Source organism: Urocitellus parryii, chromosome 5, assembly GCF_045843805.1.
Source record: "Urocitellus parryii isolate mUroPar1 chromosome 5, mUroPar1.hap1, whole genome shotgun sequence".
Taxonomy (NCBI): Eukaryota; Metazoa; Chordata; class Mammalia; order Rodentia; family Sciuridae; genus Urocitellus; species Urocitellus parryii.
The window spans coordinates 194506996-194532805 of record NC_135535.1 but is presented as its reverse complement, the minus strand read 5'-3'; the positions used below and the strand labels follow the sequence as shown (position 1 = coordinate 194532805).

The window sequence follows — 25810 nt, the reverse complement described above, 5'->3', positions numbered from 1 at the left end:
GAATTCCAGGGAACAAAGGATTCTTTTGCTAGATAGTAATTTTATTGCATTGACTGTTAATAGACACATGCATGCCACTTACCAGTTGAGATATTAAAAAAAAAAAGAATTACTTAGTGATTTTAGTGTCAAAGAGTTTAGGTTAACATTGTTTTGAATTTATAGATTTTCCACAATATAAAAACACACATATATACACACATGCATGTACATGTGCAAATATTTTCCCCTCTGATTGTCTAAGTTAATAAACCAAGTCTCAAATGCAGATTTAAACATTTCTCTTTGATGGTAAAGAAAAAGTTTGGAAGGTGTCTGTTTATTTAGTCTCTAAACCTGGTTCTAGCAGCATTTTTGGAAATATGTCCCAGCTCATCCTAGAGAGTCTGAGGAGCCCATTGAACCTCTAACCATGGCTCTTGCCAATTTGAATACTGAGCTAGGTCTTCCTTTGGCTTCTAAGATGAATGTGCTAAAGTTTGAGCAGCATCCAAGAGTGTCCCATCAATGCCTGGCTAGTTAGGGCTCCCAGGCCAAGTGTCTCATACTTTAGACAGGATTTGTGCTTTGTTTATTGTGGTTACTGGGGCTCAAATATTTCAAGTAGTATGGTCCCCTCTTCAAAGCAGCTCCACCCCACTGACAATCCACTGACAAGGTGCTAACTAGGCAATGGTTGACTTTATGGCAGCTCTATGGATCCATGTTGCTCAGAGCACTGCAGATGCCTTGCTGGCAATAGGCGGTGCAATCTGCAAAAGAGAAGCACCATTCCAGTCAAGGTAAGGCCAGGCCAACTGCGTCTCACCTTCCCAATTTGAATTCCTGATGGAGCTGTTGAAGAGTGTGGCAGAACGAATAAATGTCTGTCTAGTGGTGCAGGAGCACTCTTAGATCTCTCTGGAGACTCTTAGAACTGTAGGATCTTCTTCCTTCAGTAAGGTCTATGCAGTTCCCTCAAATAGTTGAACACAGAATGTCTGACAGCAGTCAGCTTTGCTCTCACGTAGACCAAGGCTTCTAGGACGCTTACACTCTCCCTGCACAAATGGGCTCTCAGCTTCCCCTGAACAGTCCAGTGCAATCTTCCACACACAGCAACAGCCAACATAAGCCTGGAAATCACAAGGTCCACACTTCCTCTGTGTCCCTTTACCTGACTCTGAAGTGGCTGGGCAGAGGGGACAGAAGTCAAATGGTTTGACCTCATCTCTCTACATGTATAAAGGCTCTTTCTTTTTCCTCTGCCTTCTCCCTCTTCCTGGCCTCTCTCTATCATGAAGTGCACCATGACACATTCTCATCCTTCCTTCAGGATGGCCCTTTTCTGGGCTGCGGGTGGGGAGGGAGCAGGTGCTCCTCCTTAGGAGTTCTCAGGACAGCTGGGAGGTACACACATGGAAGTAGAGGGCAGCCATGATGACGCTGGGCGTTTGGAGAGCCAGAACAAGCAGCAAGGAGGGGTGGTCTTGGCTCCTGGTTTGCTGGTTCCCAGGCAGCCCCTCCTTGTCCTTCTCCAGCTGCTTCTCTGCCTCCCACGGGGGCAAAAGAGAACAAACGACTTTTTCGTTGAAAGGCCAAGAAGGCTTCGCCAGTCCACTCCCCGGGTTTACTGAGCAAGAGGCTCAAGTTCCAGAGATCTTGTGAGGTGAGTGTTTTCTTTCAAGATGTTTGTGGAGTCACAGGAAAGTCCCTGGGGACCCTCTGCAGGTTGCCCCCAATATCCCATTGCAGAGGTGCAGTTCCCGGGTATTGAGTCAGTGTCCCACTAGGGGGCGCTATCCAGCTAGCCTCCTGGTCCAGAGGATGAAGGTGGGCATTGTGAACTCATTTCATGGGAACTGCCAGTGAACTTGTTCTAGATGCCAGAGATTTCCAGTCCATTAATTTGTGAATTTGCAGTAAATCCATTTCATTCTGGGAGAGGGTAGGGAGAGGGTGAGGCCTGGGCCATAGCCCCATCTCCTTCCCTCTTTGACTGCTCCTAAACTTTAGTGAATAACTTTATCAGCTAATCATTTTGCCTGGAGACAGGACCCCAAACCAGAAGACCCTCAGACTGTCCAGGGCAGAAGCTCTGCAGTGTGAGCAGCCCCAGAAACCCAGCAGGGATGAAGCTATGACAAGAAGACAGGCCCATCGTCGTGCAGGGAGACCTGGTCCTGATCCTCACTTCCTCTAAGCCCCATGCTCACACAGGTAATGTCCTGTCCCTCAGTTTGTTGCTTAATGTTTTTCCTGTCCACTGAGCAAAACCTCTTGCAGACAAGCCTTGAATTTTAAGTGGAACTTTTCATTCATTTATGAAAAGTTTAATTGAGAAAAAAATTTTCAGCAGAGATGAATCCATCCATTCCTGCAATGTCTATTTTCCTTTCCACATAAAGGACAGTCAGGGTTCTGGTTGTCTTATTTGGTAGATTTACTGACCCACTAATGCAATCCCAGTGCTTTTTTCTTCAACTCTTGCACATCCACATAGCTTCTGAATGGTGGCCCCTGAATGTGGCAGAGCAATCTGAATGAATTACTGTGTTTAAGTCCTTTCCAGCTGAGCTCCCTGTGACTGAAGAAGTGAGAACCATTGAGACCAGTTACATTTTTGTTCTGGCTAGACCTCTGGGCTGCCTTTGTGTGCCGCAGTCTTGGCTGGGCACAAGAATCACGAGCCACCACACACCTTGTAGATTCAAACACCAATTCTTTATTCCCGAACTCACACCGGCCTCTACACAAACACGTTCTGGGAAAATCCAAGTTCTGCCCACACAATTCACGTCCCAAATACTTTCTCTCCATGAGAACTCAACGGGAACTCAGGTAGCAGGAACGCCCTATTCCCAGCAGCAATAACCTTAAACCTGGAACTTCCCTAAACCCAGATTGTCTTAAACCGGGAACGCCCTAAACCCAAGGAGCGAGATACTTCCTTAAACCTGCAGGATACTCCCTAAACCTGGATCCACCCTGGTCCTTGAGCAGGGTCACCTTTCTCAAACACACATGCAAAGTCACAGCAAATTTCCAAGGCAAGTCCATTTAACATGGGGTACGCTGGCAAGGAAATTTCGATGCGTCATTCCTACTTGGCAATGGCCTTCAGCATTTGTGGAGATATTTTGGAGTTCTGTGTTAAGAAATAAACTATCTTTGGACTTACTGAGGACCTTTTTACAAAAGATTTGGTGGGATTCTTGTCTTTCTTTAGGAAGTGGGACACAAAATCAGATCCAAGGAAAGCACTTTCCCAAATAAGCCTTTTTTTTTTTTTTTTTTTTTTTTAAGCTCCTAAACATTCCCATCTGTGGTATTTAGCTTCTTCCCAGAGGCAGGCAACTGAGTTCCACGACCCTCATGGATTTCATTTCCATAATGCAATTCTGTCTTAATTGTAATCGACTCTGCTCCTCCCCCAAGGCCCTCTGCATCAAGGAGTGACAGCGTTAGAAGGAGGAAGGAAGAGAGTGTTTATGTGAGGGAGCTCTTCACCTTCTATGGCAGCATGGAGACAGTGGACTAGAATGGATCTTCTCATATTCCATGTCTCTTTCTTGATAGGATCATGGCTTCTGGACACCAAACACTCATTCAACCATAAAAGTCAACCTCTGCTATGAGGCCTCCTCTTGGAGAGGGGGCCAGTCCTTATCCACCCATTTGTCTGTCCATTCATCTGTCTATCCATCCATCCTTCTTTCCATATGAACATTTCATTCCCTCAAGAAACATTTATGAAGTACTTACTCTATTCTGGCTACCATGCTGAGGTGGGCACAGGAGAATATGAAAATTTCCTTGATCCTTTGCTTGTAGTTTAGTTGGGACAAAGAGACATAAATAATAGTAGTAGAATTTTAAGGATCAATAGAGCTATGAACTGAAGTGAAGGGATCAAGCAATTCAGTAGTGTTACATAAAAGGGCATTTGAAAATGATATTCAGATATAGGGATGGGGGTTGGATAGGGTAAGTTTCCATTATTATCCTCTTTGTATTTGTTTGAAGGATGTGTGTGTTTATTTCCTTCTAGCCCTAACCTATGTGCTTATAGAAGTTATATTCATATATAATAAAAATGTTGTTAGTTTTGCCTCTTCTTTGAATGTTGTAAACATTGGGTAGCCAAACATATACATACACACAAAACATGCATACACACATGTACATACAGACACCCCTAGACACACATATGTGCACACATATACATGCACATACACACACAGTGTGTGTGTGGGGGGGGGAGAGAATGTTTATGGATCATAACTAGGAGTTCTGATAAGCTCAGTTACCTAAAAGCTATCTGCAGTGTTTTTTCTATGCCAATCAATGATACCTAAGAATATACTTTTCTCCCTCTTGATGTGTTTGATGTTTAGCACTAATGAGAATTTATGAGAGATTGTTTTGAGAGTACCTTCTGCTAATCCCTCAACCGAAAGTTATGAGACAGCATCAGGGAGTTAACTTTAGTCAAAACACATCCAGTTGATTGGCAAGAGAGATTAGTGCTTCATGGACAGGGATGACCAGAGAATCATCTTCACCAAAATGTTAGTTATGTGAAATGGCTTCACCTCCTTGCACAGAAAACGAAGTAGTAAAGTGTTTCAGGTGTAAATGTGGGAGAGAGCAATTGAAAGTCTGTGGTATATACATGAGTCTAAGGAGCGCTTGGCTGTAGAAACTCCTGGGAAGGTTGAGGAATTGGCTTTCAACATGATATATCAACACTGCAAACTGTAGTGATAGGTTATTTATCTTAAGGCATTTCATTTATTCCATAGCACCAGGTAGAGATACATGATCATAAAACATAATGATAAAATAAAACCAAACTAAAGCATTGTTTTACTCTGACATCAAAGAATATGAATCTGGCTATGAGTATGCTATTTAAGTTATTGTTATATGCTATTTACTAGAACCCATAAAAATATGTCTTCTGTCCTTCTTGACTACAAAATACTCTGAATTTACAGAAGGAAAAGATCCCAGGCTGTCTGGCACATCAGCTTTGAGACCAAGTTTGAACTTGAGTCATTTTACTCTAGCCTATTGCTAACCAAACATATACTTCAACTCTGGAGAGATCTGATGAGTAGTTTAATTTCTGAGTTCGCCCAAATTGTACAAGAACCATCAAACTGCAAATCTCAAAAGTTCTCAAATACATTAAAAACGGAGAGACAAACAGGTGTGTGTTTTCAAATTGTAAGCCTGCTAATTAAATGTTTGTGATTAAGAACTAACAGCTCAGGCTTATCCTATTAGTTCTCTACCGGGGTTGGTACATTCAGTTTTTATTTTGGTGACCAAAGTAAATCATGGATACTGGCATTCTCTGGATCACTGAGGTGGCTCCATTATGAGATTTCCACGTGATTTCATTGGCCATATTTGCATTTGCATTTCTGATTTTTTTGTGGGTTCTATTCTGATGATCCTAAGTTGATGAGACAAAAACAAAAGTATATGGATTTGAACATCTTAAGTAAAGACTAAGTGAAATCAGTCCATTCTGTACACATGAAGATTTCTTAGAGCCAGTGAAGAAAGATATTGAGGACATGGATGTCACAAGGTATATGGGAAATCAGGTTGTCACCAAGTACAGAAAACCTGTGTGTGTGGGGGGGGGGGGAGGGGTTGTCCTATGCCTTTTGGAGTTTTTTTCTATCAAATTTCTAATTTTCTTTTGATGTTAAAGTATATATCAGCTACAAAAACAAGGAGTTTATACCTGTCTAATGTTTATATATATTTAATAAAACCTATAGTAAAAACTAGTTAGGTTAGTACAAGAACGTTTAAGGATCCATTTCCTTCCTATTAGCAAAACTCTGGTATTCCACTCTGATTCCTACATGGTTATTTGAAAGATTGCAACTCCCTGCCTGCGGGCTCAGCTCTGGTCCTTGGGTAGAACTGCCCAGTCTCAATGACAGAGCCCCTTCGGGGAAGTTGGCTACTCCTGTGCGTTCTCTATTTAGCATTGACTTTGTGGTTAGGCACTACATGGTCTTCAAAGTGCTCGGCTGCACTTGGTGGGTGTGCCAGTCTCTCAGAATTAAAATAGCTTTCAAAGGAGGAGGGCGCTGCACCCTTGACTGGAGTCTGAGAAGACTCCTCCCCAGCGGCAGGGGAGGGACTGGCGGGATCTAAGGGCCACTGAAGGAACCAGAGGAAGTGGGGCACCAAAGAAGATGGATCACGGAATTCACAAAAATCATTGGAACACATATTTGGCAAAGCGCTGGTCTCTGCTCCCCGACAATGTAGTCTTCTGTTTGCTCTTTTTGGCAGCACAAAAAAACGAGTTTGTCATCGCTGAGGACGACCTGAGGGCGGAGCTGCAGCTCCAGGCTGACTCCTACAACAGGGCGCAGATCCCCAGCATCACGACGAGGTGGCGCACAACATCTGTGAACCAGAGCAGGCGGGGAGGGCTCTGAGACAGAGGCCTGAGGGCAGGAGCAGCTCACCCCGCTCTAACCCCAGGACGGCCCAGCTCAGGGGTCTTAAGTAGGTTTGCATAAAACTCCAACGTTTTATACAAAGTCATTTCTGTTCCTCTCCTGGGGATTCCACAGCTCGCTGTTGTCGGTACAAAGAACCTGGCGGCTGAACCTAGGTTGAGGACCTGAACTTCCATCCTACGTGATGGAGCATTTCCTTGTAGGACCTTGGCCACAGAACTTTCTCTAAATACGAGAATCTAGGATTGGAGTCTAAAAAGTTGATTTACAGGATTTTCCTGTGACCCTAAGAGTGAAGTCGACATCTGCAAGTTGATTACTAAATGATCTCCTTGCAATTACCTCCTCCTCATCATTCCAGGGAGATCTTGGCTCATAGCTGAAAGGGTTCTTCCTCCTAGGGCTTCCCTGCCTGCTCTTTGGATCACGTGCCCCCAACCCCAATGTACTCCACACATATTAGGAAGGGCGAGGGTCTTATCATGTTCACTGAGTTGTCTGATGCCCTTAGCTGTCATTAAATAATCCATACAACACCAGGTACGATAGGGACAGTGATTAGCCCAATTCCACAGAGGAAAAGGTATGGAGGGGTCAGGTCATTGCCAAGGTCACTCAAGTAATGAGGGGCAGAGATGTCACAGGGACTCAAATATTTGTTGAAAGAACAGATCATTAAAAACTGTGTTCTCCAAATGAAGGAATCCAAGCAAAGTCACCTGGTGATGACTTTGTTGAGACTTGGGGAAATGGGTTCCAGTCCTGCTGATACCCAGCTCATTCATCCCTTCCTATCTCAGCGGCTGGTGGGAAAAAGACCCCTTAACCTCTGCCCGCTTCTGCCCCATGTAATTTTCAACTCTAAACGTTTTTGCTGGGGCCAAAGTTAAACTTCTTCTGAAACATCCATCTGCTTTACAAAAGTGGGCATTGCCCGTGGCATCCCGGAAGTGCCTCTTTTCCTTACCTGAGAAGCTACCGAGCCTCCATGATCCCCTGCCTGGAGTGAGTGAAGAGAGAGAACGCAGGTTTAAGAAAAGACCATGGGCAGACAACTCAGAACTGTTTCTGAATCATAAACCCGGTATCCCTGTCCCCTTTAAACCCTGAGCCCCCTCTTGCTTTTAGGGCAAGGTCTATGCTGAAGCTCACAAAGGCTTTGTCTCACACCATTTTTTCCCCAGGCTTTCTGAGGCAGGGGCTGGTGAACTTTTCAGGAAGGACCAGAGAGTAAATATTTTCGGCTTTGTGGGCCAGTCTCTATGACCACTAATCCACATGGTCAAAGCATCAATGCAACAGCCCACAGTACCACTTCAGTGAACAAGTGTCTCCCCAGTCTAATAAAACCTTGTTTATAAATACTGAAATTTGAATGTCAACTAATGTTTATAGGTCATGAAATGTTGTTCTTCTTTTGATCATTTTTGGAACCATATGAAAATGTTAAATTCTTTTTTTTTTTTGGTTTGCAGACCACACATAATCAGGAGGAAGCCTCGGCTTGGCTAGACTCTCAAGTATGGCTGCTATGGTGCCCAGTCTCCCCAAGCATCTTGCTCACCCCAGGTCACACTACCCTCAGTTCATCATTCCGATTTTCAACAGAGGTCTTTCACAAGCCCTGGACTGAGCTAAATCCCTTGCTGGATACCTCCTGGCACCCCTGCCCCTCCACAGGGGTCTTGCTCCTTGCTAGATGGAAAGTTCCTGGTTGGTTCTGTTTATTTCTAAAACTCCAGTGCTAGGAGCTCAATAGAGGCTCATTGACTGGCACCTGACATGCCTAGAGAACATTCTCTTTCCTATTATTATTGTTCTCTGCATGTTCTAGTCAGAAGCTCAGCATTTTCTGATTCCTTGGGGTCATTTTGGATTTGAGCCATCCATAGAACTTTTCAAGGTACTCAGCAAACCTCAGCTTCTTGGATTCCCCTCCCTCCCCCCACTGGAAGACTGGAGGAGCAGGTGAGAGCTGTGTCTACAGGCACACCTGGTTTGGCAATTCAGTCAAAATGCTCAAACCGGCTGTGCCTGTGGGCACAGCCCAGAGTGCGCCCAGCCAGTGGGAAACACGCTTACTCCGCAGGGACAGCTCCACCACCAGCACGCCCCCGGTCTGGTCCCGGAGCAGGCGCTTCCGTTTGTCACAGGTCTGATGACCCCGAGAGGAAGGATGAGAACAAAGGAAGGGAAAGAAGAGGGAATTAGAAAAAGAAAGAAAAAAAGAAAGTCACAAACTGGATGGAGTAAAAATTCTCCAGTCAACTCTTACTAGTTGGCTTATATTTATCTATTTGTTTTAAATAATTCTGAGAACCCAGGAGGAAAGCTTCAGTAAATTAAGAATTCAAGTTGGAAGAAATCCTGCTTGGTCCTTTCTACCACACGTGGGAGGAATGGACCCACATCTTTTGATAAAAAGTGAGTCTTTTACTTAGTTATTCTAATCATAGTGACTGAGGACACTTGCAAAACATGTTCTTGTTTAATGTGGTGTCAATACTCAGCCTCTGATCAATTGTAAAATGTTTCTGTCAGCCTTTCCCCAGTCGCACACCCTCTGGCTCCTTTCCCTTTCACTATCTGTGCTCATGGATGACCATCTTCTATCCAAATGAATCAATGCAACTAGAGATCATAGCCTTTCTTTCTTTCTTCCTTCCTTCCTTTCTTTCTTTCTTTCTTTCTTTCTTTCTTTCTTTCTTTCTTTCTTTCTTTCTTTCTTTCTTTCTTTCTTTCTTTCACAGGGTGTGAAGGGGGGATTATCGGGGATTGAACTCAGGGGCACTAAACCACTGAGCCACATTCCCAGCCTTTTGTGTTTTATTTAGAGACGGAGAGTCTCATTGAGTTGCTTGGCGCCTAGCTTTTGCTAAGGCTGGCTTTGAACTTGTGATCCTCCTGCCTCAGTCTCCCAAGCTGCTGGGATTATAGATGTTGCAAAGATCATAGCCTTATTTTTTCAGTTCCCTAGACATTAAAGACAGGCAGCCTCTTTGGAAACTCTGAGACCTCTAGTCCACGTAGACCAGAGAGGCCAACAGTTTAGGATTCAGCACTTTAAGTCTATAAGACGGTATTCTGAAGCAAGGTGAGCATCAGGCTCACCTGATGGCCTGAATGCACAGATGGCCGGTCCCATCAGCCCTCCCCCAGAATTTCTGCAGCATGTGTCTGAAGACTGCCCCACTGAGTCTAAAACACCCCTGCCTTTTGAATTTTGTGCAGACCTTGAATTTCCCTTGTACTTCAGCTTTTCCAAAGCATTTCCATGTCTGTCAGTGCCTTACATGGTCTCTAAAAGGGGACAGGCCATCACTACTTAGATGAGAAAACTAGGCCCAGGGGCTTAAGTGACACTCACCAGTCTGGGTAGGTTGTCGGAGGCAGGTGGACGGGCCTGGAGCTTCCACCCTACTCTGGGCCCATTTCCCCAGAGAGCCCTCTGCACATATCCTCCTGGCCAGTTATGACTTCCCAGTTCAAACCCAGCTCCCCCAGGACCCCACCCCCATGTAACATTCTCCTTCCCAAGAGGGCGGCTTACCACTGGGCAGGAGAGCTTCTCGCTGTCACAGATGAATGTCTCACAGTGCAACCAAACCTTGGAGAGTTTGGGGATGTTCTGGAACCGGAAGGCATTGAACTGGAAGGTGGCCCTGTGATCCTTCCCATTCTCGTGCACGAGGACCGTTTCATCGGTGGGGCAGCTGATGCACATGGGGGAAAGAAGACCAAATGTCACCTCAGGGAGCTCCAGCAGGGGCTCTGGACAAAGTTACACACAGTGTGTGCAGCGCTTTGTCCTTTCAAAGCACTGTGATAGGCAGCACCTCACTTGATCTTCACAGTTAATGAGATCAAGCTGAGGGCCTATGAGATGGGTTGGATTGTCCCCATTCTATAGGCTAGGTACAATAGAGGGGAGTGGCTTAGGAGAAGCCATTCACCTGGTGGGTCACACCCTTGTCCTAAAGAAATGAAATGCCCAAGAGATAAAGTCCTCCCGAGGACTGGGATGTGGCAGACCCCCCCAGAGTAAAACACCCCAAGATAATGACCAGGGCACTGGGAGCAGCAGTTCCCTGTGTCACCACAGACATCTAAACTCAAGGCATATGTCTCTGTGTCTCTGATGAGATTTTGTCATTGGAAATTTGAATTTATGTTCCACTTTTTAACTTATATTATAAAGTTACCTTTGTAAATATGTGGTCATTTTTAAAAATATAAGCACAGGAAAAAAAATGACTAGAAGGGTAGCATCTAATTGTGTCGTTATTGGAGTAGAGGCAGGACCTAAAGGACGTCACCTCCAAGGGGTGAATGTTGTACCTTCGTATCTAGACCAAGGGTCAGAGCTGGTTCTGTTGGTGGTGGCTTCTGAGTAGCAACAGAGCTGTGGGCATTTTCCAAGTTATGAAATGAGATTCTTGCAGGATCATTTGGTCAGTAAACCCGAGATCCTTGTATGAACTCAAGATGTGAGACCTTAAAATAGCTCTTTACAGCTCAAGCGTAAGCCAGTGGAAAAAAGAGTAAGTAGAGCTTTGTGGAAGGGGAACCGAGAGGGCGGACAGTGAGCAAGTCTAGATGCCACTTGCCCCTCAGTGACAGCTACCTCTTGTTGGTGGAAGTCCACTGGGAGCTTTTACACCATCACTCCACGGTGCTGTTTCACTTGTGCTCATGTGCCCAGGAGTGTCCCTGATAATGGATCTGCTCTAATCCCTCCGAGAGCTCTTGAAAACTAGGGTTTCCTCCAAAAGATACCAATGTGAACTAAAAGTATCTTCCCAAGCTATCCCAAGCCAGAGCAAAGCAGGCTGGGATACTCCTGGCCCCACCATCAGCCCTGACCCTAGACAATGGAACCTACCCCTTGTTGATCAGTTGCCACTGCAAGGGATACATGAAGTCAGCAGAGGGTGTGGCCCAGCAACTGTTCAGGACCACTTTAAACCTGGAAAGAAAGCAAAATGGTACCACTTGGAGCTACAGTCTTAGGCTTAGAAATATTTGGTGTTTGGAAAGTCTCTGGGCTAGCTTTTCCCCCTTTATACTTAGGAATATAAGTCTAAAGAAATGTACTTACCTAATACTTAATCCTTTGGCTTCTACTCCTGCAAACAGATCTGAACCAATCTCAGATGTCTCCAGGACAAAGGGCGCTTCTTTCTTGGTAGAGAACTTGGCATTCTTGGGAAGGAAATTGACATCAGGCATTATGACCTCTCAGACTGAGAAGCTGGGTCTGGCAGGAGCAGATGAATTGGAATGGGATGGGGATGGGAATCAACCCCAAAGAACAAGCACAGGAGACCACATAGCATAGCACAGAAGCTGCCCCAGCTACGATGCTGGGGCCATCTTAGTAGGAGTGAGGACATCCCATATTCTAGATTTGCTGGTCATGGAGAGGCACACGCTGTACATCTCATCTATGCCAACAAAATTTAACTGATGGAAACAAATCGAATCCAGAGATATTAAGGTGCTGTGTTTGATGAATCACCCAAAGACCAGAGAGATCGAACACATACAGCCCCTCTCTACCCTTGCTTACCTTCTTGCCTGGGCAGATTTCAGCCTGAGTTAGAAACTTTATGATCTGATTCCCAGTGCAATTAACAACAACAAGAAGATGCATAACTATCTACTATGTGTCAGGGAGTGATCTACAGATTTGGATGGTTTCTATGTCAGGATATTTTGTATGGTGAGAAATATTGGTAAACAAAGTCAAGATCTGTCTGATATTCTAGCAGAGAGAGACAGTAAGTCAATTGTATAGTATGTTGGAAAAGAACATAGTATGTTATGTAAAAAAACTATAAAAATGGTAGATTAGGGTAAGGTAGATTGAGAACATATGGAAGGGCAGGTTGCAATTTTAAATACTGTGGGGAGTCTTCACTGAAGAGGAGATATTTGAGCAAGACTTCAGGGAAGGGGGCCATGCAGCCATCTAGGGAAGAATGCTTCAATTAGGGAAAAAGGCCCTGGGGCAAAGGTGTGGCTGCAAAGAGGCCAGCGAGGCAGATGCCCTGAGCAGGTCAGGGGTGAAGGCGGAGGGTGGAGAGAGGCTCAGGGGCGGGGGAGATTAGGGAGACTACAGGGGAGGATGGAGGAGACCGGGGCCTCAGCTCTGAGTGCAGACAGGAATCACCACTATGACCTGAGCTCAGAGGCAGCAGGTTCGGATCAGCAGCCCAGTTGTGTGGTCTATACCCGGCATCTTCTTAGGCAGCTCTGGGTGTGTTATTAGGAATAACAGCAGTATTTCCAGTTGACTTACCCAAAGGAGGGTGACCTCTCCGTTCTCTGAGTCTTGGACTCATTTAACTCTACTAACAACCTGGCACAACACTCTGGATTTAGTTGCCAGAGACGAAATCACTGGATGGAAGAACAAGAATCCTGGGGTAACTTTAGCTTCCATCCACTAACTTGGGCCGTTATGGAACAGAAACACAAAGTACATACCAGGGTACTATTTAAAAGATTGAGTTTCATGGGCTTGGAGCTTTGCAGAACTGCAATCTGTAGGCAGTAGTAGGCAGAACTCACATTCAGCAAGGATATCTAGTCAAAATGAAATTTTACCCCCTTGGGGTCAAACACACAGGGACTTTTATGTTAAGACTCAGAATCTTTCATCTTTGAAGACCTCTTATGTTGTTTTACTGATTGCAGATCCAGCCGAGGCCTCCTAGAATCTTTCACCTAGAAGTCAATGGTTTCTCTTCCATTTGTCAGGTCCCTGCACCATTTCAGTGGTTGCAAAACTTAAATTAGAATGTTCTTAGTCATAAATGATTCATCCGCTTAACATGGCAGATTTACAGTGGCTTTTTATGACCCGTGTTACTGCCTGAGGTTGACCATATTTTAAGAACACATTTGCAAAGGTGGTAACTGATGGTAACTGACCCAGGAACCACAATATAGTTGCTAATCTAGTCCTTTCTTTCTTTATAACATGAAAATTAGGGACCTGTTCCAGATATCTTCACCCTACAACACAGGACTTTGTTTTGGCATCCCTAAAAACATAGAAATGCTGCATGAACTGCTCATCCATCCAACAGAATGGAAGAACACCTTGAAAAACCACACCATACAGTCTCTTCCCCTGACCCTAGGGCCGAATCACAACCAGCTAACTGTACAAGATTAGGTGCGCCTGATATAACAGCAGTTCACATGGGAAAATCTAGGCATTTCTTCCACTCACGAGCTCAACATGAAATACAAGAAAAGTACAAGAAAAGCGTTCCAAAGTTAGATCCTAAGACATGTTCATAGAGTCCTCCAGAAATTAGAAGGTCACCCCTGACTCACCTGGCCCCACATTAGTCTGACAAGGTCCACTTTTTTCTTTTCTTTTTGGTACCTGGGATTGAACCCAAGGGCACTTAACCCCTGAGCTACATTCCCAGCCCATTTTTTGATTTTTTTTTATTTTGAGACAGAATCTGTCTAAATTGTTAAGGCCTCACTAATTTGCTGAGGCTGGCTTTGAATTTGTGATTCTACACTCTCTGCCTCCCGAGCCTCTGGGATTACATGCCACCATGCCCAGCGGTCTGGGCTCTACTTTTTAATAGCAGCATTGACCAATGGAACCATACTCAGAGGAGATGGTGAATGAACTATAGTGAGAAGATGTTTAGCTTGAGGAAGATGAAAGATATTTGAAGGACACAAAATAATTACATGGTATTATTCAGGAGAGAGAACAAATGGGCAAGAGTTCTGTGTATCAGTTTTCAAATGCTGAATTAAAATGAGAAGACCCAATTGCCATTATCTTTGAGAGAGGCAGAGAAGCCATCCCTCACCAATCTTGCAGAAGTGTTCTGAACTTTGGGTGGGAGGTCAAGGTTGATTGCTTTCGAGATTTGTTCTGACTCTGGGAATCGTGATTTTTAGCTTCTGTTGCTTGTATTTATTTAGAGCTTTTTCATTTCTCTTTGTCTAACTAAGAATTACTGCTTTGATTGAATAAAAGTCAACCCATTCCCATACTACTGATATTGATATTCAATGCCATAGAGGTCACAATAATAGGAACCCTCAGAGATTCCAGGTTAAGTAGGTTCAAAGTCTGCAATCATGAGAATGGCTATTTTCTTGGGCAGTTACCTAGTGCCAGGCACTATATTAAGTGCTTCCTTCCTAAACATTATTTCATTTAATTATCATAATAAACCTAAGGGCTAAGTGTTATTATATCCCTACTTTATAAATGCAGAGATAGAGGCACCGAGAGGTTAACTAACTTGCCCAAGGTCACAAAACTAGTAAACAGTGGAACCAGGCTTCATACCAGTGTTCTGATGGCACGGTCCATTTTCTTAACCATAGTACTAGACTACTTCTGTAAACCAACTTCCTTCATGTTGGATTAGGAGTCCAAATAACTTTCCGCTGGGAATACCAACTATGGGTTCTTGGCAAAAGTGCGTGGAAGGGGGATGGAGAGGAAAGAGAGAGGAAGCATACTGAGTAGAACTAGTGCTTTTGGAATCCAGCATTTGAAGTTCTCGGAATCCTAAGCAATTAGCAGTGCGCCAGTTCCATTGTGCTATCTGGGGCACAGCTCAGCTTCTGGTAATTTGATGGAAATATATGCAAGGAACACTTGTTGCTTCAGAAACACACAAGAACGCTCTCAAAGAGGGAGAAAAGAGAGAGAGAGAGAGAAGAAAATAAAAGCACACAGGCCAGGCATAGGAAACCAAGTCCACAGTGGGAATATTCATTAATACAAAAGTCTCTGGATGGCAGAACCCTCTCTTTGCTGAGGTCTGTCCTGCACAGGTCTTGCTGGGCCCTGGGGAGGCCTTAGCCTCATTTCTATATCCCTCCTGAACAGGGAGGGATCAGAGAATGGTCTGTCTGGCTGATGCTGAGAACATGCCTCATAAATTTTTTTAAATTTTTTTTAAGAGAGAGAGAGAGAATTTTAATATTTATTTTTTAGTTTTTCGGCAGACACAACATCTTTGTTTGTATGTGGTGCTGAGGATGGAACCCGGGCCGCACGCATGCCAGGCGAGCGCGCTACCACTTGAGCCACATCCCCAGCCCTCATAAAAATTTTTTAAAGGAGTAAGCTCCTTCTAGTTCAATGGTTTGATATTTTTGTCTGAATCTCGGCTTAACATGACTGATAGTGGGTGACCTTTTCAAAAACCCTGGTGTCTCTCTATTACCAACTGTTGTAAAACCTTCATTGAATCATATCTATAATTTTATCTGGTGAAAATAACAATTATTCACTTCCGGACAGGGACTCAATAGTAATGACAACCTGTCATTAGGACGTCCCCTGAGACTGTTGTCAATACGTGGAAGCCTATTTCTTCTCTGGACAGCCTTCATCAGTCCTGCAGGATTTCCTCATCCTTTTATCACCCTGGTGGCCCACACTTTATTTATGCCCCTAATGACAGGGCTAAGGCATGGCAGGGATTTCTGATTCTCAGGATGTAACCACTAGTGGTGTGTGGCCAGGGGCAAATCTAGGTTTTAGGGGACCTTGAAGCTTACCCCGTTTGGAGAGTCCTCTTTAATAAAAAGACTCAAAAAATTGAATCCAAAATTAGACACAGGGCTTGACAAGGACCCCGTGTAGGGAGGGGCCCTTACACTTCAGCTTCAAGCCCCTTCACGGGGAGTCCACTGAAACCACAGCTGTAGACTGGGCTCCTCCAAAGTACCCAGGTGACCTTGGGCAAATCATGTCCTTCTCTTCTGGGCTTCAGATCCTCACCTGTACAAGGGACTGGGTTATTTAAGATTCTTCTGATTCTCGCTGCTGAGTTTGGCACGATTAAGAGCCTTCTAGGAAGCAGGTACAGTGAGTTCTAGGAGTTCAAAGTTAATGGAATTCCAGGCAGGAGAACTTTCCTTTTGTGAAATAAAGGGGTCGGACGTGTTGTCCTCTGAGGACGTCTTCCAGCTCTATGTTCTAGGTCAAGGTTCTGTGTCTGCCTGCGTCTTCCTGTAGTCAGCTGGCCAGTGTCTCCTCTGTGTGCATTTGTCTCACCAGAAGTCACCCCTTCTAAGCAGGAGGGCAGCTGAGCTGGTGGCCATGGCATGTTTAATTTCTTGGGGCCCTTTATTTTGAGGGTTACCAAAGTGTGCCTTTAACTTCAATGTCAATATAGGCTGCAGACCCGAGTCAGGTAACGAGGGAACTCATGAACTGAAAGCTAGGAAGCAGAGGACAGCCCTAACTCTTCTCCTCAGCTCTGTGAGGAAATTCAATGCTGTATGCCAAATGCTTTAAAAAGAGCTAGATTTTAAATATAAATAGATCTCTGGAGTAGGCTATAATGGAAACCCATCTCGATTAAGAGTCGGATATGGACTGCTTTACCGTCTTCTGACATTGCCTCAAGCTTCTCACCTGTGAGGTGGGAAGGTTGGCCTTACCTTTGTGGCACCGTTTAGCTCTTCTATTCCTTCTACGGAGTCTGACTTTCTGCTACATTTACTCTTTAAAGAGGTTGGAAACTAAACCACAGCATATGTCTCAACTTGAGTTCTCAATGGAGCTTTGCCTAGAGCCTGGGCAGAGTGAATCCTGAGCAAGTGTCCCATGGTCTCCTGGAAAGGCCACAGGGCAGGAAAGGGAACCTGGACTTACAGTGTAGAAGTTGAGAGACAATTGGCTTTCAAAAGTGCCCATGCTCCCGTTCTTCACATGAACAGTGGCCACTCTGAAAAGGGGAGAGAATTTTGCATAAGGACTGAAACACGCCTGGTTGCTAGGGCTGCAGCACACTCCCAGGCAGCAGCCCCCCCTCTCCGAAGAGCAGCCTACCTCTGGTCAAAGGCAGCCTGGTTCACCAAGTAGGTGGAGTGGTAGGTGCACGAGAAAGAGTAGTTCACCGGCTGGTTCTTGATGACCACCGTGCTGTCGTTAGAAACGATGTGGCTGTAGAAGTGGTAGATGGGGGGCTTGTACTGGAAAAAGGGAGAAGGCAGTTAGGGTGGCCCTGGGCCCCCAGGGTAAGGGTGAGAGTTCTGGGAAATGCGGATGAAGATGGCTCCGGAAAAAAAGCCCAATGTGGGGACAGCAGTGTTTGGCATGGATGATAGAACTTCCCCTTCCTGTCTGTGTGTGACCTGGTAATTTTCGTAAAGAATTTTGTAAAGAGTTCTTGAGTGCCTTCAACTAAAATGGTTTAGAATAATCTAGGTTGATGTTGTATGCTTTAAAAAAAAATCCATAAACCCATTGGGCTTCCAACCAAAAAGAAGCTGCTCAAGAATGCCTACTTCCCAGCATCAACTTTTTATCCATTTCACTTATTAAAGGGTAATAAGTGAATGTTTTCTCCCCTCTGCCATTTCTAGAACACTACTGTCTCGTTCTGTGCATTTCCTTTTTTTCTAACAATAAGCACGGTTTCTGAGATTCTTTCTTCTGGCATGTTGGACTCTAAAATCACATAATATTAGATGCTGGGACCCACAGATGGATAATCATCTTTTGGTCAAGGCAGCTGAACCTCAACAGGAAGGTCGGGAGACCTAGCCTCCCTTCATGACTATGTCCCTATTGGTTCTGTGGCCTTGAACTGTGGCTTTATGGAGGTATCAGATTTCTCCTCTGTCATACAAGGAAACTTGGCAAGAGAATGTCTGCTATTAATTCCATGGTTCCCTGTCTTAGGTACTTCATATGGCCCAGTTGAAGATTGTGCTGTATTCTGTTCACTCCTTTAAAATACTCTTCCAAATGCATTTCCTTATCACTTCCAATTCTTGGAGAAAGGATGGTCCATTCCTCTGCCTGTCCAACCAAGAAGGACAGAGGCTTGGGAGCATAAGCTAAGAATTTGAAGTGAGTCAGAAGTGGGAAATGTACTTTGCTCTATGCATAGAGGGGTGCCTTGTAATCCAGCAACTTGGGAGGCTGAGGAAGGAGGATCACAAGTTCAAGGCCAGCCTCAGCAACTTATCAAGGTCCTAAGCAACTTAGTGAGATCCTGTCTCAAAAAGAAAAACAACAAAACCATAAAGGGGGCCTTGTGCATGCCAGCAATAAATCAGGAGAATAAAGCCAAGTCATTCTCAGGCTAGTTGCCTAATCTTAAGCACAATGTGGCTTAGCCTTACCTCAGACTGGGTTCCACAATAGGACTTGTTTTTAGGTGATAAATCTGGGATGACAAATTGGTAGTAACCACCTTCATGGACTCCATTGTAACACAGTCCCCCAAGGGCCAGCTGGTGCACTTCCCATCCATAGGGACACTCAGGGATTTTGGTGATGATGGTTTTGGGATAACAAAACACAAGGATGACATCTGGAAGAACATGCACATGGCCTGAGTCAGACTGGGTCATGGTAACCACCTACTTTAAAGATCCCAATCACCCCAGAACACGCAGAGCCTGTGGTCAAAAATATCTTCCCTGCTATTCTTTAAAAGACAGCATTTTCCCCAAAATTTCACTAAATTTCTACTTTTAGAGTTTATTTAATAACTATACTGTATTAGTATATTTTAAATTGGTTCATTTTTAAACTTTTATTTTAAAAGGACTATGTGAAATCACAGATTAGAATACACACACACATACACACATATAGCTGTGAAAACGAGCACATACCTTAAAATTTTTAAATGTTTATTTCATGCAAAATATTGTAAAACGTTGATTTATGGCACAGGACAGATAGTCAATAGTCAAATAGGAAAATAAAAAAAAAAAAAAGAAGTTGGAGAGCATTCTCCAATGTTAGAAAAGTCAGATCACCCAACACTTTCGCTTCCTGTGGAGACAGTCTGCTGGCCCTGAGGGGCTTAAATGCTTTCTCTTGTCTTTGCATTTGCCAAACAAAGACAACCCTCAACTCTGATCATTGCAAAGGAAAATTCTGGAAACTTCCCTTTCCCCGGAGGATGGGTGGCTCTGAGGCGTACCTGCTTTATTTGGAGTGCAGGATCTCGCGGAGGCTTCTACAAAGACGGCCAACAGGACAAAGGCCCTCATCACCATCGCTCCTCAGAACCTGGCCTTTGCAGATGGCCAAACCCGAGTGACCAAATGGCTATGGTCCTTCCAGAGCTTGGGCCTCGATTGTTCTAGGTCAGAAACACGAGCAAATAGTTAAAATCAAGGGTAAGAATAAAGCAGCCCACACATTGTTGGAGGAACTGTTCACAGGAGGTCAACGATGCTTTCCCCAGTTCCTGATCATCTTCCCTTGTCAGCACAGAAAAGCATAAAGTGAGGCTCATACCACTGGGATCGTCAATGACACAGGAGGTTGCTCATGTTCCCAACTGTCTCATTCTCTCTGGACTGTGGATGCTGCCTCCCAGTGCTCCCCAAACCTCCAGCCCCAGTCCTAGTTCCAGTTTATATAGCCCGAGGGTGTAAAAGAAACCGGCTGCAGATAAATCACAATGAGCACACATTATCCACTGTGGTGGGAATAAAGGAACCTTGCACAATAATCCAATGGGAAGCTCAGTTACCACTTGAGCCTAATTTCTTTTACTGCATAGAATCAGAAACTTTTTTTTCTTAACCATTTCAACTAGGGCTAGAATAAAAAGTTGATTTTTCTCCTAGTACAAAAAAATAACTCTAATGGAGGCAAACTCTCTCTACGCAGTTCTAGGTGTCAATTTTATTTCTTTTACATCTTCCTTTCTTTGTTTTATTTCTTGCTTTCTTATTTTTATAGATAGGTGAATTAAACTTTTTTAAGAAGACTCAAGTCCAGCATTATTACATTTGACAGGTAAGGCTGTATTACCTGTATAAACTGTTGTTGATGTTTCCAGGCTTCAGTAAACCTAATCCTACTGTTTAAAAAAATTCTTTTTAATATATTCCCTCCTCCACCTCCCTTTTCAGCCCACTCAGGAACGAATAGGCTAAGCCAGGTCTTGGAGGCCTCCACCTTCTTTATTTTTTTCTATTTGACTATTGAATATCTGTCCTGTGCCATAAATCAGGTACAAGATTAGGCTGTATTAATATGAACATTTTAAAGGTTGTTTTTCTCTAGTATTTAAAAAAAATGAACTCTGATGTCTAGAATTTTATCTTGAAGTACAGCTTTAAATTACACCCTCCAGGCTTCCAAGCCAGAGCAATGACATTGAAAGGAGGAACTTAGAAAGAAAGGTTCTCCTTAATTGAGTCCTTAGTCCCCAACAAGATGCCATTGAAAATAACAGGAAGGATGCTCTCCTATGAAGTCTCCAAATATATTACTGGGGACACACATAATTACATGCTTCAAAACCACTGGGCTGTATCTTATAAGCAATATGCCTATATAATGCTGTAGAGATAGCTTATGTCTTCAGAACATATTGTTAAATCAATGGTATGTCTTATAATAATGGTGTCAAAGAATTAATAGCCATATGGCAAGCCAGACTCAGTTTCCTTTTCTATATAATGGATGCTATAATCCTGGACTAACCTTATAGACTAAGAGAGCCATGAGATCAAGCCGCTTGTAAATTGTAAGGTACAAGATAAATAAACAGGTTTATATGAAAAGATATTTAATAGCTTTTGATAATATGTATTTGTCACATGAATTGCATTTCTTTTCCTTAGATCTGCCACAAAGTGGCCCATTGCAGACTTGGGATTGATACAATGTGAGACCTATCTACTTTGCATGATACATATGTGATGTGCTTTGTGGCTTTTAAAAAAATATGGGCTGAAAAGGGAGGTGGAGGAGAGAATATATTAAAAAGAATTTTTTTTAACAGTAGGATTAGGTTTACTGAAGCCTGGAAACATCAACAACAGTTTATACCGTTCTGCATAGTTCATTACTGAGCAGAAAAAGGACTCACTTCTTGGGCATAGCACTAACTCTCTGTGTTGTCTCCCCTCCCTTTTATTAAACATTTATTGAGCCTCTGTGGTACACTAGGTACTGGACGAGGCCCTGAAAGTCACAGGCAGCTCAGAAATTGATTCTTTCCCTGAGAAACTAGGGGGAGGGCAGTACAGAGAGTGACAGGAGTTTTCACAGGAGCCTGCCCCGGGAAAGTGGGATGGGAGGAGGTAAAGAGAGAGGTTGGGAGTGCTCAATGGAGGAAGGAACGAATAGGCTAAGCCAGGTCTTGGAGGCCTAGAACAGCCCTGGTGCACAGATTGGACTATTTTGACATTAAACCATCATTGGTCACTGACAATTCAGTATTGCTCTTCAGTGGGGTTTGGGATCCTTGTTCTCATTCCAACTTCAAAAGTGTACTCCTTTTCAACCAACCTTGACCCAGGCAGGTAGGTCATTGGTAACATCTCCAGCCTGGAAGGTGAGAGTTCATGTAACTTAGAGGGTGGCAGTGGAAATTACTGCCTTTCCTGTCTCTAGTGGAAATGTCTGCTGCATGCTGGAAGATGCTGCAGGGTGAGGCTGAGCCATGGCACTCTGTCATCTGCCCAGAATCCACTCCCTCACTGTGGATCCTCAAGCAGACGACTTAGGTTCTGTGAGCCTAAAGTTCCTCTTTTGGAAGATATGATCATGCCCATGATGCAATGTTACTCAGAATATTAACAAGTGGGACATTTGTTAACATTGTTAACATAGACATACTTTCTTTTCTTCCATCAAGGTAAGGCACCAGGAAAGTCTTTTGTTTCTATGCTGAGTTCTACTTAGAAAATCCAAAAAGGGGAGCCTATTGGGAGTGGAGAGCACACACTATTGCCATCAGTGCTGGATTATCATGGTTTATCAGAACTTGTCAATATAAACACAGGTACTAGGATTAGAGGTCTTGGGTTTGTTACATTTCCAGTTCTGTGATCTTGGGCAAGAAACTTGAACTTTCCAAGCCATTAGTTTCCAAATCTGTAAAATGGGGCTTCCCATCTCTTATGGCTCTTACAAGGACAGAATGGAATAAGTCACAGGGATTGCTTAGCACGGTGCCTGGTGCACAGTAAGCAATGCAGACTCACTGTTACAGAGCGTTTCCTCTAAGGTCGGCATCCTCAGGCTGGGCGTACATATCAATAGTGTTCCCGTATGAATCTGGGTGTTTTCTAATGGTAATAGTTGTCCCTTTAGAAGCCCACTCTAACAAAAGAGCAGGTGCTTTTGATTTCTAGAGAAGCCCAATAATGATAAGAGCCTGAGACAAAACGATCTCTCCTACAATTTCTTGGAGGGTAGGTCCAGCTAACAATCAGGTACATGATACTCCTTTCAAGGACAAGCTGAATGAAGTTGGGGAAGTGGATTCAACTTTTGTGGAGGCTGGTCTCTAGATGTTTAATTTGCATAAGAAAGAGGATGGGACAAAGTGTACTTGGGCCCAACAGTATTTGATACTTGCTCTGATAAAAGACAGGAGGCTTCTATTTTTTTTCTGGTAATTACCCACCAGTCTGATGCCCCACTCAGTCCCCTTTCTGTTTTCCAACACTCCTCTCCCTTCCTGAGATGAAGATGGAGGAAGAGGGGCGCCACTGGAAAATAGGATCCAAAAACAAAGTCTCCAGCTGAGACCATGGTTATTTCTTCAAAAACATATACGTAAAACTGATCAGAAGTTCTTATCAATTCTAGGACTTTGAAAGAACCCAGTATAGAGGCTTTTATGGAAGAGTCATCAAAAGATGAGCTGGTTTGTCCTGCTTCTTTGTTCTGTGCATTACCAAGTAACAGATGGTAACCTGCAATATTTGAAGTTCCTGAATGATTTGTGAAAGCGTCCAGACACAAAAGGGTCACAAAATTCCAATCAACATTTTCATTTGTAGCTCAGAAATTATATCTAGGTGGTGAGTCATATGATCAAGAATACCAGTGAACTCACACTAAGGTAATAGATGAGACTTTAAAAATAAAGCTAATAAGCATTCGTAAAGTTTTAAAAGCTGCTTTAGTAACTGATTTTTTTTTTTAAGGCAAGCTGTTTGGGTTCATTAAATGTTGGATTTGTTAAATGGGCTATTGTTTCCATTAAGATTAACCCTCCTTCCACTTTGTGGGAGGCTCTGTTTGCAAATGAGCAAATCATCCAGGTTTCAATGGCTCTAGCCTCAAGGTCTCCCTAGGAATGAACAATTCTCCAGAGAAAGTGGCAGAAAGTACACTCCATAAAGCACAATGGAGAAGTAAGAAAGATGCTCTGCAGATAGCCAAATTCTTAGCCAGTAGCCCCACCTCCCTCTCCCTCACCTGACCCCACAGCCACACCAGCCTTAGAGAACCACAGTGCCCCACGCAGATCTCCTCCAGGAGATCTCAGGGTCTTCTCTGGAAGGGAACAAAACCTTCCTCCTCAGAAGAGTGGGGCCCTCAGTATGGTCTCTCATGGCCCCACCGTCCTCTGCCTCACCTGTCTATCACCCTCTTCATCTCCAATGTCAGTCAGAAGGCTGGAAAACAACAACAATGAAAAGCTACTCCCCAAAACCAGAGTACCACCCCAGTGCCTTTTTTAATTTTTTATTTTGAGACAAGTTGACCTCAAACTTGGGATATTCTCCCTCAGTCTCCAGCATCTCTAGGATTACAAGCATGCACCATCATGCCTGGTTCACATCCATTTTACACAGCAAGCGCATTTCTTCTTGCTTGAACTTTTGTAGCATGAGGATTTTCATCTTTTGTGGATAATACCATTCTGGGTTTTCTTTCTCTTTTTGGAAGATTAGCATCACTTTGGTTGTAGAATTAGAATCTAAGATCAGAGAGACAATCCTCTGGATCTGCAGAAACTAGAACTCACTGACTTTAAAGTCCACGACTGCTTTTTTGTCCCCAGACTTCATGGGAAGCCCTTCTTAATCCCACAAGTCACTCCTGGATTTTTCCTCATGCTCAAAGTCTAACCAAGTCAGATATCTTTGTCAACATGCCAGACAAGGGGTGAGATTATTTTTCTTTCACATCTGATATTTTATTGTGGAAGGTACAGGGAGTTCTCAGCCAGCCAGCAGGTAGGTAAAAGGAAGAAGCAGAAAAAAAGCACCCATGTAACCATCTTGAGCACTACAGACTGGACAGGCTCAGTCACACTTCTCTTTGTTCTCGAATGCCCACATGTTCTAGATGGATACCAGAGTCACACATATTACCACTTCTGTCTTCTGCATCCATGTCAGACATCACTAATCTATTCTCCATCCTTGCCAGACATCACTAATCTATTCTTCATCATACCAGACACTCTTCTCTGATCTCCAACATGACCTCAGAAGCATTCTCAACACTATACTGCAAACAGATACAATTAATCAATTGGAATCAACCCATGAGTTGAAACACATTTATTATTCCTATAGTAAGCAACTGTATTACTTTTTTTCTCTTTCCACATTTTTCTTTTTCACTGGTGCATTATAGTTGTAGGCCTATGGTACTGCTGTTTAAATGTTTCTGAAGAGAAGTTTTTCCCACGTGGCATCAAAGGGGTTTCTGAATAACTGTAGTGCATGCATTTGCTAAAGTTTCCTTTTACTCTAAGAACCAAATTGCTGGCGGGGGTAAGAGTGTCTTCAAAGTCCTGCAGGTCTATCGCATTTTCCTTGAAGAATATGTACTTAACACTGTGATTAAATGTGTTTTCAATGACCTTACTTACCAAATTCTGGACAGTCCCATTTTTTGGTTCTCCCTGATCTGCACCTATGATGTCGTTTGTTGCATACACAGGCAGAATAACATGTGATACTTTCGTATCCATTTCCCATGTCAATGAAAAAGTTGTTGGTTTCTGACTCTGAAGAATGGCAATGCTCGTGTTAAGCATTTCTGGGAAGGTTGAAAACTTGGGGAGCTAAAAGTTAGCTTCTGCTGTTCATATAAAATAGGCACCCCAACTTTCTTTAAAGACTAAAGGCAGTAGTTTTGATGTTGAAAGCAAAATCAGGCTAGAAATTATAGCAGAATTTCCATTACATCATCTATAATTCATTATTGATAGAGGGAAATATGAACACTAAGTTTATGGTAATAATTTCTTCACATGGTAATGATTAACATATAAAACTTTTTTGGTGGATTGATCAGCCTTATGATTTCTGAAATGAAGTTTTTGCTGGTACAGCCTGGAGGCTTAACTAGAGAGCAATAATTAAAATGGATCAATTGACCAATAGTTATAAGGAGTATAGCAAAATTCTGGAGCAATATAAATATGTACTTACGATCTCATTTACCACCCATTTTCTTCAAGCCACAAACTCAGTGCTATGATAGGCCGGACGGGTAGGATATCAAAAGTCCCTAAGCCAGTGGGACTTGGATCTGGGCTTCTGGGAATTGGTACTAGGAATGTTAGGTGATTTCAGAAGATTGTAGA

The 25810-nt window shown here is 43.5% G+C and overlaps 2 protein-coding genes across 3 annotated transcripts in view; one reads left to right on the top strand and one right to left on the bottom strand.

Annotated features, from left to right (window-relative positions):
* Positions 1-1647, top strand: part of LOC113182981 (guanylate cyclase 2G-like) — a 64840-nt gene extending 63193 nt beyond the window's left edge. The window contains 3 exon segments of the mRNA XM_077799123.1: positions 692-745; positions 748-792; positions 1553-1647. Of these exon segments, the coding sequence (XP_077655249.1) occupies positions 692-745; positions 748-792; positions 1553-1647 (194 nt within the window).
* Positions 1648-6370: 4723 nt separating this feature from the next.
* Tectb (tectorin beta) lies at positions 6371-19505 on the bottom strand. Of its 2 annotated transcripts, XM_026389208.2 has the most exons (10): positions 19430-19505; positions 18618-18808; positions 17317-17459; positions 17140-17212; positions 11575-11678; positions 11359-11442; positions 10027-10189; positions 8559-8631; positions 7444-7476; positions 6371-6420 (listed from the first exon to the last, which is right to left on the bottom strand). In XM_026389208.2, the coding sequence occupies exons 1-10, from the start codon at positions 19503-19505 to the stop codon at positions 6371-6373; spliced, it is 990 nt and encodes a 329-aa protein (XP_026244993.1). The 2 variants fall into 2 exon arrangements, with proteins under 2 accessions (XP_026244993.1, XP_077655417.1); XM_077799291.1 differs by lacking the exon at positions 7444-7476 and having other exon boundaries at positions 6371-6448; positions 8551-8631.
* Positions 19506-25810: the final 6305 nt, after the last annotated feature.

Bases quoted from the DNA above. Each gene is read 5' to 3' on its own strand.
- Tectb (XM_077799291.1), bottom strand. From the start codon at position 19,505: ATGGTGATGAGGGCCTTTGTCCTGTTGGCCGTCTTTGTAGAAGCCTCC. The intron at 17,460-18,617 runs GTAAGGCTAAGC...CCCTTTTTCCAG, and splicing joins ATTGTGGAACCCAGTCTGAG to TACAAGCCCCCCATCTACCA. The intron at 17,213-17,316 runs GTAGGCTGCTCT...TCCCCTTTTCAG, and splicing joins CAGGCTGCCTTTGACCAGAG to AGTGGCCACTGTTCATGTGA.